General features: G+C 50.2%; 1 protein-coding gene across 1 annotated transcript in view; it reads left to right on the forward strand.

Annotated features, from left to right (window-relative positions):
* Positions 1-3864: 3864 nt before the first annotated feature.
* KCNQ3 (potassium voltage-gated channel subfamily Q member 3) overlaps positions 3865-12317 on the forward strand; it is a gene marked incomplete at both ends in the record, with an annotated part of 312050 nt that continues 303597 nt past the window's right edge. Inside the window, one exon of the mRNA XM_080694642.1 lies at positions 3865-4250. Coding sequence (XP_080550768.1) covers positions 3865-4250 — 386 coding nt within the window. The remainder of the gene's footprint in view (positions 4251-12317) is intronic.

The following is a 12317-nucleotide window of genomic DNA, read 5'->3' on the forward strand; positions in this document are numbered from 1 at the left end:
CTGGCTCCCCCTGGAGGTGGAACATACCTATTTTGCAGATAAAGTGATTGATCAGAAGCACTTTTGTGTGGGATTATTTGATGGTGAAAAGGAGTTGCCAGGTACATGAATAGTGGTGTTGGCAGATGCATCACGAGCAGGGGGAATCGTTCTGAATTGAGGATATGTTTCCATCCTCCACTCCCACCCAAAATAATCAAACTGCCCCTGGGTGGCCAGCTCATCCTCCAGGGGAGGAGCCCTCCTGGGCTCAGCATGGATTTTGTTTGTCCAGGTCAGGCATGTGCATTTGTGTTGGTTAGTAGCTACAAAATATTAATAGAAGGTATTTCTGGGTAATAAAATAACAGATTTTTATCACTGATTTTTTGATTATTTCTATTTCATAATTCCTCAACAACTACTTTGCATTTCTTATGCAACAAATAATGAAAATAGACTTAAAGATGGCCTACAGCACTTATCTGAGGTACACTGGGAATAGGGTGGGAGGTCGGGCAGGGACACATTCCAAGTGTCCATGAACCTGACATTCTGCCCTGTTCCTTTGGTGGTAGTCATGATGGCCATGCTAGAGCGTCCTCCTGTTAGGGGTGCTTACAGCCTTGGGCAGCAAGAGTTGGAGGCACAGAAATTGAGGATCAGAGAAGTCCTTTGTTCTTTCTCTTCCTACTCATTTCTAAAAAGTACGTCCCCTGTAAGGGAGAAAGAGCTCATTTGTATGTTTCATTCCTATAGTGATGATGACCAGGAAAAACAGAAGTGCTATGGTTTAGATGTGCTTTGTCCTTTAAGGGGTCATGTGTTGGAAAGTTGGTCCTCAGTATGACTATGTTAAGAGGTGGTGAAACCTTGAAAAGGTAGAGCCTAGTGGTAGGTCACTAGGCCATGGGGGGAATCAGATATGATTAAGGTAGTGATCATGGGACCTCAGCTGGTTCTCTGCAGAGGGTTATAAAAGAGCAAGCCTGGCCTGCCCCACTCTCTTCTTGCCTTGCCATGGAATCTACCCTTATGATGTCATCTACCATTTGTGACCTAGCCAAGGGGACTTCAAAATGGAATCAATGTTCCATGCTTTCTTGGACTTTCAGCCTCCAAGACTGTTCTTGTTGTTTGTGGCACTGAGGATTGAACCCAAAAGCATTCTACTTTGTAGCTATACCCCCAATCCTATTCTATTTTTTATTTTGAAGCAGGGTCCTACTAAGTTACCATACACTGGCCTTGAACCTGAGATTCTCGGCTCAGCCTCCCAAGTACTGGGGTTACTGGCATACATCACCACACCTGACTCTTTTCCTTACATAGCACCCTTCCTCAGATATTTTGTTATAGCAATAGAAATGGCCTAATTTAAAAAAAAAAGTATGGAAGAGAAGTAACAGGTGGCAAGTTTGAAGATTAGCAGGGGGTTGAGTTTTCGATGTGACACATTGAGTTGGCAATCAAAGCCAGGGAGAAATTTGTAGTCTGCTCTACAGCTCCGTTGGCCCTTGCTCATACTCTGCCACTTACTCTGTCCTGGTACCACGTCCAGCTGGCACTGGAGCTTTCAAGAACTTATTAGGCTCAGAAAAGATTATTTTTCCAATGGGATACAGGATATTTGATTTCCTTTAGCTGGAACCTGTGCTCTGGAGTTCTGTGACTATATTGTCCTTCAAATCGTACGTGGTGCACACTCCATCATTCATGATGTTCCAACCCCCTCTCTTAGATATCTGAACAATGCTCTCCATCGGATCATAAAACCATGGGAACGAATCAATTTCCCAGACTTGAAACCTGGCATCTTCCTTATCACTGGATTTAATTAGATCAGAGTTAAGAATCTGGTACTGAGTTACTTCATCCCTTAGAAGAGGCATGAAAATAATTCTTGTACGTGATCTTAAGACATCTTAACATTAGTATTTTACAGTCTGTGTTGCCCATCAACAAATAGTCTCTTCATGTACCAGAGTGGCCAACCTTTTAGTCTGGTAGTCTCAATTTCAATTCTGGATGACTTTCAGAGTCACAGATTCTAGTGTCTTCTTTCTACCTGGTCCTAGAATCATCTTGTATGTTTAGTGAGGCTGTTTTGAGTACTGTCAAACTGTGTGACTGTTTCTCAGGCACCATGCCATGTCTTACCATGTTTTCCTTAGGGTTAGATCCCTGGCCTATGCTCAGGGCTTTCATCACGAGGGGAGAGCTTGGGAAGCAGAGGAGGTGCTGGGACCCAGGGGCAGGAGGGACTATGGGGGCTTCTCTGAGTGTGTGAGGTGCTCCCTGTCCTCTGCCAACAGCTGGTGAGACCCAGCGCTGTCTGATCATCTCTGCTCTCCCTAAGCACAAGCCACACATCTCTGCTTGCTGTTCAGCCTGGAATGCCCCCCCCCACACACACACACAACATGACACTTGGGCCTCACCTCGAATTACCGCTTCTTTAATGAGGCTTTCCAGGGCCAGCCACCTGGCTGAAGCTCCCCTGTTCACTCTAGCGGTAGGTCCTTTCTCATTCCGCACAGAATTTGCCAACACGGAAGAAATATTCTGTTCACGTTTGCTTTCTCGTTATGGTCTTCCACCTCCCCCTAGATCTCAAGCTCTGTCAAAGCACCAGCGACCGTGTACCCCTGGACCGAGGGCAGTGAGTGCCCTGTCGTTAGAGGAGCTCATGGTTTTGGTGATGCATTGAATGAGCCAAAAAACTCTGGCAGCGGCTAAAGGGGATGATCCCTGATGCACGAGTTAGGGGCCAAGCCAGAAACTAGGATTCTAAATGTCGGTGCGGTTCCTTCAGTCCTCCGCCCACCCACGGTGCGCGGGGCTATTTAAGGGCTGGGGGGGGGCGGATGACGGCAGGTGTTCACCATGAACCCCGAGCCACCAGGAATTGGGAGCCATGGGCGCTGCTACCGCTGAGCGGGTGGGTTCGCCTTGGCCGCCCCGGGTAGGTAACTTGGAGATTACCTCCCAAGACTAGAAGCAGGAGTGGAGGGTGGGGAGTCCCCGGAGACTCGCAACCACGCGGCGGTCACCGAGGGGAGACCCACGCGGGTCTCCGCTCCCCTTCCCCGGGTCTCTCCCCCACGCCCAGCCCGGGGAAGCCCTAACGCCCACGGGAGCGCGGGGAGCCGGGTGCCCTGGCCGCTGCGCGCACCGCCTGGCAGCAGCGGGGTCGGCGGCCTGGGCGATCTGGGGGGGCCCCCCAGGGCACGCACCCGCGGGGGGCGGCGGGGAGGGGCGGGACGCCGCGGGGACCTCCCGCCGGGACGGGGCGGGACAATGGGGCCCCACCCCGGCGAGGGAGGGAGGGAGACGGGAGGGAGAGGCGGGGAGGCGGCGGCGGCGTGCGCTCGGCTGCGGCGCGCTCTGCTGCGGTGCGGGGCTGGGCTGAGCCGCGGGGAGGGGCGCGGGTGGGGGCGCGGAGGAGGGAGGAGGCGGCGGCGCGAGTGGCGGGCGGGCGGCTGGCACCGGGCTTGTAAATAAACTGCGATGCTGTCTCGGGCTCGCCGGCCCGGGTGCCGCCGCCGCCGCCGCCGCCCCGGAGCGCCGGTGCCAGGCTCCCGCCGCCGCGCGCCCTAGCGCCTCCGCGCCAGCCTCGCGGCTCCCGCAGCCCCCGGCCCGCGCCCCTCGGAGCCCCGCAGCGGCGCCGCGCGGATGTGACCTCCCGACCCCCGCCCGCCTCCCCGGCCCCCCGGGGGCCCGCCTGGCCTGCTTTTGGGGGGAGGGCGGGGAGGGGCGCGCGGATCATGGCATTGGAGTTCCCGGGCTTGCAGCCGCCGCCGCCGCCTGGTCCACGCACCCCGAGCGCCCCTTCTTCCCCGAGCAGCAGCGGAGAAGGCGAAGCGGCCGGCGGGGGCGAGGCAGATGGGGCTCAAGGCGCGCCGGGCGGCGGGGGCGGCTGGCGACGGCGAAGACGGGGGCGGCGGAGGCGGCGGGGCCGCTAACCCCGCCGGAGGGGACGCGGCGGCGGCCGGCGACGAGGAGCGGAAAGTGGGGCTGGCGCCGGGAGACGCGGAGCAAGTCACCTTGGCTCTCGGGGCCGGCGCTGACAAAGACGGGACCCTGCTGCTGGAGGGCGGTGGCCGCGACGAGGGGCTGCGGAGGACCCCGCAGGGCATCGGGCTCCTGGCCAAGACCCCGCTGAGCCGCCCGGTCAAGAGGAACAACGCCAAGTACCGGCGCATCCAAACTTTGATCTACGACGCCCTGGAGAGACCGCGGGGCTGGGCGCTGCTCTACCACGCGCTGGTGTGAGTACCCGCCGCGGCCCCTCGGCGGCGCAGCTGGGGTCCGGGTGGGCCTGGCACGCAGGGGGCCCTGGGGCTTCAACACCCCGAGGTGCGTTCCCGCTGCGCTGCTTGGGGCGAGCCTACCCTCGGGGTGTGTGTGTGTGTGTGTGTGTGTGTTGCACTCGGGTGTTAGGACACCCCGGCGCCAAAAAACCGACCGTGGACCCCCCAGCTAATTTGGCGATAGGACTGGCGTGTTCGCGCGCAGGTGCGCATGTATAGCGCCTTCTGGGGTGTTGATATGGAAGCTTCAGAGAAGTATGATTTCCTAGTTGATGTGGGGAGGGCGAGTACAGGATCAAAGGAGTCCTCCCCTGAGCGCTCTCTCTGCTTGGGGTAGACCCCTTTTGGGGGGTTCACCACTGAGTTGAAAAGACACGTCCTGGAGTTGGGAATGGGAGTGGTGTGCACGGCCCACGGTGGGGTGTGTGTATATTGCACTCGTGTGCTACCGTTCCTAGAGCTCCATCCTGCTATAGAAAAAAAAAAAAATAGTGTTGTTCTGTGTGTGAAAGCTTGGAAGGGCCCAAATGTGCACCTTAGGGAAATGAACAGGAGAGAGAGAGAGAGAGAGAGAGAGAGAGAGAGGGAGTGTGTGTGTGTGTGTGTGTGTGTGTGTGTGTGTGTAGGGGTTGGGGCAGAGCCACTGGGTTTGGAGAATTTTCTTCCCCTGGACCATCTCTACAATTTGGGTTCTGGAAACAGGCCAAAGCCCCTGCCTGTCCTGCTTTGGCTGGCCCGGGTCACTGGAGTGCTGGAGACTACAGTTGGGCGTGGAGGTTGGCCCTCTTCTTAAAAGAATCTCCCTGTTAGTCAGGAGGTAAATGTATGGACAGAAGGAAGATGGGATTCCCCCTACACCTGGCACTCAGAATGGAAAAGCCACCCTTACCTGGGGAGGGGAGAGGTAGCCGAGGCTCCTCACTTAGGACTGGGAATTCTAGCTCTGGGCGCAGGCAAGCAGGGTATTTCCAGCTATGAATTGCTTTCTGAACTTGCCATCCTGATAGCTGTTTTTTTTATTTTTTATTTTTTATTTTTTTTTAGAAGCAACATGTCTATCAGGGTCTGGGCAGAAAATTGGCCATGACCTTCATCCCCGCCCCCCTCCTTGTGCCTTCTGCAGTGGATTTCCCTCTAGTTGACCCAAGTCTGGTAGAAAGGGCTCAGGGACCCTTGGAGTTTACACTGTCAATGTTCCTTGGTTGGAAGAGCTTTTCCCGATTTGGCCACCAGGTGGGGGCGTCCGCACAGGACCTCAGACTTAGCAACAGGTCTCTGCAGAGAGGTTACCAAGCCTGCATAGGAGGAAGTGGTAGGAGCTGGGTGGGGCATCCTGCTAGGAGCATGGATTCCTTTGGGGTGGTCAAGCCTTGGGTGTCTGTGCGTGTTTTTATAGCCTTGATGGCGTATGAAGGTTTAGCAATTTCAGCTCTTTCATTTGCTTTCTATAGGAGGTCAAAAAAGGATTAGAACTATATTCATCTCTTTGTCTCTAGCTCTGTGCTTAGTTGAAATGAAATGAGTGCTGGAATAGGTGAGAGTTCAAAGAAGACAACGAATTATTTGCACACACATAAACAGACTCCCATGCCCTTTCCCACAGAGATGGTTTTCAGTACGTATTGGCTGGCTTACAAACCTGGGGTCCCGTTGAAGCTCGTGGGCTCCCTCTTTCTTCTCTCACCCCTTCTAGCCAGTGCCCCCAGCACTGCCTGGCCCATCTGGAGAGGGGAAAACTAAGGCCTGTTATTGACAGAACCTGGATTTTCTTCCACTCTAGAATTATTTTGTCAACTGAAAACAGGTTTGAAAATGCCAAAACCTACAGCCTGTTTCTCAGAGAGGACCCCGGAAGACTTAAAACTCAGAGAAGGAAAATCAGATGCCCAGACAGGCGCATTCATATATGCAAACGTGCTTGTTTTGATAATTCTTACACAATCCTAGAAGGGTAGTGATTATCATTTCCATTTTATAGATGGAGATAGGAAAGTTTCAAGAAATAAAATCACTTGCATAAGACCATGCAGCTGATATTTCTGGGGCGCACATTTGAACGCAGTGAGTCAGCGCTGCTGCTGGGAGGCATCCTGGGTCTGACCCTCTCTTCCCATGGTGAGGGCTTTTGGGTATTTTGCTAGGTGTTGCCGGGTCTCCCTGTTTCCAGTGAGTCCATAGTCATGCCTCAGCCTCCCTGTCCCAGGGCATAGTTGGGAAAAGAGGGGAGGGAGGATGGGAATCAAAGTAAGCTCAGGTCAGATCAGGGGACTATGTTTTAGGAAACCATGGGCTGGGCTGAGCAGGTGCTGGGATTGTGGATTATGGTAATTATGGTAAATTGGGCTGGGCTGAGCAGGTGCTGGGATTGTGGATTATAGTAAATTGGGTGTTAAGTAGGGAAGCTCAGGTCTGGTTGGGTTTGAGTTCCTAATACTGAGGCACACCTTACTAGGTGGGGCATCCCTTATCCTTCCTCGAGCTTAGGAGACAATCCGGTCAAGTGAACATAACTGAACTTTTCATTGATGATTCAAGACTTTGCAAAGCATTGAAAATCATACTTCGCAGCATCCATATCCAGTTCTGGACTCTGGCTAATGACATGTGTGTGTGGGGAGATTGGGCTGACCGTGGACTCACAATATGGTGCATACTTTATCTTTTTAAATGAACCAGACCTAAAGCCAGGTGTGGTGGCTCATGCTTGTAATCCCAGCATTCGGAAGGCTGAGACCAGAGGATCGGGGTTCACGGACAGCCTCAGCTACTTAGTGAGGCCCTCTGCAACTTAGTGAGACCCGGGTTCAAAATAAAGAATAAAAAATAGGATAGGGGGTGTAGCTTGGAGGTCGAATGCCCCTGGGTTCCATCCCCAGACCTGCACAATAAATAAATAAATAAATAAATAAATACATACATACATAAACCAGACCTATGAGATTACAATTTTGTTTTCTTTTTCAAAGATAGAGGAAATGTGGAAATCAGTCAGACCCCCACCCTGCTCCCTTTATCTTTAAATGTCCTGTTTTCTCCTGGCAGTGTACCTTCATAGTGGCCCAGCACAGGTATCACAGCCTTCAGGAAACCTCTCTTGACCCCCCAGGCTGGACTAGGGCTGATCCTGCTGGGTTGATGTCTTTGCTTTTCTGCCCCCTAGAGCTGAGGGCTACTTTAGAGTGGGTCTTCTTTATTAGCATTCTCAGTCCCCTGGAGGCTCTGGAGCCCCTGGTAGGGACTAAGTAGGCATTTGCTGCCTGGATGTTTGGAGGAATTCTCTTGAGATCCTGGTTAATCAGGACTTTGCTGTAACAGTTTTACCATTATCACAACAACAATAATAAAGCAACCAAACTCAACACTGAGGATTTTAATTAGGAGAATAGTTCCTGAGAGTCTCAACTATGGGAAAAGGAGCAGGTGGGATTCGTGGGAGTTATCATGCTTTGGTGAGGCTGATAACATCCCTGCTTTCTCATCCCATGGCTGAAAGAGAATCTCATGTTAAAGAGAACATGCTAGACTCAGGGTTCACATCTGGACTTTGCCTCAAATCTCTGTGACCTTACAGGAGCCAAGCTGGCTACCTGGAAGTTGACTCCAGAAAAAGTCTATGGGAACATAAGGAGCCCAGCACCAGGCAGTCTAGATCGTTAGTTGAACAGGGGTCTCTTTACAGTCATACACGTGGACGCATCAATTGTCCTGAGGCTGGCTGAGGACTACCCCTTCCTAGACTGAGTGGAGACGTGCAGGCCTTATCCTGGCACTGTTCTTGGCTTGGCACTGTGCAGGCCTGCACCGTCCTGACCACCTCTGTGTAGCCAGCTGGATGCGATTGCTCACTTGCCTGTTGACACATCAAGGGAAAATGATCACAGGAAACACACCGATTGCTTTCTGATGGGGGCTGGCCCAGGGACATCTGGCAGGCGAGACTGGGTGGTGAGACACCAGGACCCAGCAGCTGACCTGGAGGAGAAAGGGTTTGGCTGATGGACTTCATATGGGAATTTTATGAAGGATGTGAAAGAGACTTAAAACACCTAGCTAGATATATATTTTCTCTATTGCTCCCCATCCATTTTTTTTTTTTTTGGTACTGGGGGTATTCTACCTCTGAGTGACACCCCTAGTCCTTTTACTTTTGTTTTTAAAGAGTCTTGTTAGGTTGCTAAGGGTCTTACTAAGCTGCTGAGGCTGGCCACAAATCTGAGATCCTTGTGTTTCAGCCTCCCCAGTACTGGGATTACAGGTGTGTGCTACCACACCTGGCTTTGCTCGTCATGGTCATCTTTAATCTTCCACCTTCTTGCAACCCTCTCAAAATTCCTGTGTATTCTCCTTTGCAAGAATCCCCTTTTATTTTTCTGTTCTTTTGCTGAATTCCTCAACTTCCTTCTGAATTTCCTCTACTTGGCCTTTTAGAGCTACTCGGGAATGAAGGAGCCAAGCCAGGGGTTGACATCAGTGGCTCCACGGTGGCAGATCTCTATGCAGTAGTGAAACCCACCTGTGCTATGACGGACCACATGTGCATGGTGATTCAGGGTCTCTGAGGTGGGCTCACGTCAAATCTCCATCAGTGCTGGCCCGCGGGTGAGCACTTCCTCTCCTTCACAGATTAATCAGAGCGTCTGAGAAGATACACAGTTTCCCCAGGCTCTTGGAGCTACAGCAGTTGGCAGGGCTAGGGCCACGCAGGAGTCCTTGTCTCTGTGTGGTGTTCCCTTCACTGTGCCATGTTGAACAGAGGAGACAGGAGCTTTCTAGTTACATTTCTTTTTTATTGGTACACTATAGTCATACATCTTAATGGGGTACAAGATGGTAGAGGCAACATACACACGTCACTCATTTAGCCCTCCCCCAATTCTCACCCCATTTCTCCCCCTCCTTCCTTCTCATGTTTGGCTTAGTGACTGACTTTGATATGTTTGTGAATGTGCATCATGTACGTTAGGGGAATTTCCTTCTTCCCTCTTCCCATCACTTTATTTCTGATGAGTTTGCTGGGGGAAACACTGTTGCTGCTCTGCAAACAGCAGATCCTGCAGTAAGACGGAATTCTAAAATGTTGACATACATGAGAACCAAAAAGACAAAGTAACCCTATATACTTATACTTTTACCTTTTTTTTTGGGGGGGGGGGAGCTGAGGATTGAACCTAGAAGCATTCTATCTCTGATCTATAACCCTAGTCCTATTTTAATTCATTTAAAAATTTTTGAGAGACAGGGTGTCGCTAGGTTGCCGAGAGTCTCACTAAATCACTGAGGCTGATCTCATATCTCTGCTCCTCCCGTCTCAGCTTCCTAAGTACTGAGATAACAGACATGCGTCACCATACCTGGCTACTTCCTTCTTGATAGAATTCAGTAAATAGGTATGGGTACTTGCAACACTTCTCAAATGATCTGACTCTAATCAAGAAGAAATAACAGGAAATTTTAAGTTGTGGAGCATCTTGCAAGATATTTGGTATAGTCTTTTCTAAAGGGTCTGTGTCATGAATCAACCAACCACAAGAAGGAACAAAAAATAAGAGAATTGTTGGCCAGTGAAAGGAGGGTAACCAAACTCAAGACCCGATCAACTCCTGGGTTGAAAAAGTAAATAATGAATGCATTAGCATCTTTACAGCTGTGCCCTAAAATGTTTGACCGCATATTTTACAGAAAGGAAGATTTATTTGTTCATGACTTTCAAGTTCAGTCCGTGTGAGGTTGGGGACCAGATATCAGGTGTTGAGAAGCAGAGACAGGGAGAGTGCATGGGCTGTTCTCTAAACATCATGGAGACCAGCAGCAAGAGAGAGAGAGAGAGGAAGGGGAGGAGGAAGCACATATACTCCCCAAGGCAGTGCCCCAAGGACACACCTTCTCCAGCCACTATTTACTAGACTAGGTCACCACCCAGGTAAACCCATTACAATGAATTTTCCACTACTTGGGTTATAGCCCTCAGAACTCGATTACATAAACTCCAAACATCAGTTTATGAACTCTTCAAGGTGCCATTCTATCTCTAACTATAACAAGGAAGGGTAGCATTTGGGGATAATTAAGAAATTCAGGCAGCAGCTCTATATTTGATAACATTGTCATATAAAAATGGGCTTTGGTGGGTGTGATGATCGTGGTTCTGTAGGTAGATGTTCTTTTCTGTTGTCCTCTTTTTGTTCTATTTTTTTCAGGGGATGCATGGTGCAGTAGTCAGTGGTGAAGGTTAGGGTGCCTCTGACTCAAAGAGTTTAGGAAATGTAAGTGTGTGTATATGATACTCACACCCAGGGGGTTGAGAGAAAGACGCAGATGTGGCAAAAATATTAACAGTTGGTGAACCCAGGTGAAGAGACTAAATGTTTATATTCTATTACTCTTTTAACTATGAATTTTCTAAAAATAATAAAAGATTAAAATACTTTAAAAAAAAGAAACCTAAATTCACACAGGCACACCAAGCACACTCATGAATACTGATGAGAGCCTGATATAAAGACAGGGTTGGAGACTGTTAGCAAACGCTTCTCACATTGGCTTTCTCCAATTTCTGGGTCCTAGCCGGGCGTGGTGGCTCATGCTTGTCATCCCATCATTTCGGAGGCTGAGACCGGAGGATCGCGGTTCGCGGACAGCCTCGGCTACTTAGTGAGACCCTCTGCAACTCAGTGAGACCTGGTTTCAAAATAAAGCATAAAAAGTAGGGCAGGGGGGTGTAGCTTGGAGGTCAAATGCCCCTGGTTCCATCCCCAGACCTGCAAAAAGTGACCATGTCACTAAGTACCTCTCAGCCATGGACTTTGTCCAGGTAATAACAAATGCACAGGCAGGAAGTTGCAGCTTAATGCTGGATGGAGCGACGCAGGCCTATAATCCCAGTATTTGGGGAGGCTGAGACACAAGGATCGTAGGTTTGAGGCCAGCTTCAGCAACTTAGCAAGGCGCTCTGCAACTTAGTGAGACCCTGTTTCAAAATAAGTAAAATATGGCTGAGGGTATATCTTAGAGGTAAGATACCTTGGGATTTAATCCCAGTATTAAAAGAAAAAAAGAAGGTGCAGCTTGGTGTGCTGGGCTTGCTCATTCATCCAAGGCCCCGCAAGTCTAGTTCTCAAAAAGTGCCAAACTTAGCCGGCCATGATGGCGCACGCTTGTAATCCCAGCATTCAGGAGGCTGAGACAGGAGGGTCTTGGTTCATGAACAGCCTCAGCTACCTAGTGAGGCCCTCTGCAATTTAATGAGACCTTGTTTCAAAATAAAGAATAAAAAATAGGGCTGGGGGTATAGGTAGAATATCCCTGGGTTCTACCCCGGTACTGCAAAAAAAAAAAAAAGTGCCAAACTTTGTGCCAGTTGACTAGGGAGATGAATCACGAATCACATTCTTTCTCTCTGGAGAAAGACTTGAAGCAACTAAGTTCATAAAGCTTTTGCAAATTCAATGATACCATGTGGGTAGCAGAGCAGGAAAAGGAAAGTGTTGCAGTTTGGGTTTTAAGTGTCCCTAAAGGCCCATGTGCTGGTGCTGAAGGCTTTTTTTCTAGCAGTTGTGCTTTTGGGAGATTGCAGGACCTTTAAGAGGTGGGGCCTAGTGGGAGGTCTTTAGCTCATTGCGGGCTGTGCCTCTCTGGTCTCTTCCTCTCTCTTTCACTTCTCAGCCATGAGGGGAGAGGCTTTGCTCCACCATGCAACCCCACCATGACCTGCTGCCTCACTATAGGCTCAAAGCAACAGGACCCGTCGGTCATGGACTGGTAACTCCAAAACTGTGAGACCAAATAAACCTTTTCTCTTCATAACTTGATTGTCCCAGGTATTTGTTACAGTGATGGAAAGCTCACTAATACAAAAGGCACGGTTCACCTCCTGTGTTATATCAGTGGACACTTCTGCCAGGGTCCTTCAGGCATCCAGGGGCATGTCATGAAGGTATCTGCTATTTGGTGAATCAAGGATTAGTCTCCTCCTACCACTCAGAGATCTGACTAAATTCAATTCAATTCAATGCTGTTATTACTCTT

The sequence above is a fragment of the Muscardinus avellanarius genome (genome assembly GCF_963383645.1).
Source record: "Muscardinus avellanarius genome assembly, chromosome: 4".
Lineage (NCBI taxonomy): Eukaryota > Metazoa > Chordata > Mammalia > Rodentia > Gliridae > Muscardinus > Muscardinus avellanarius.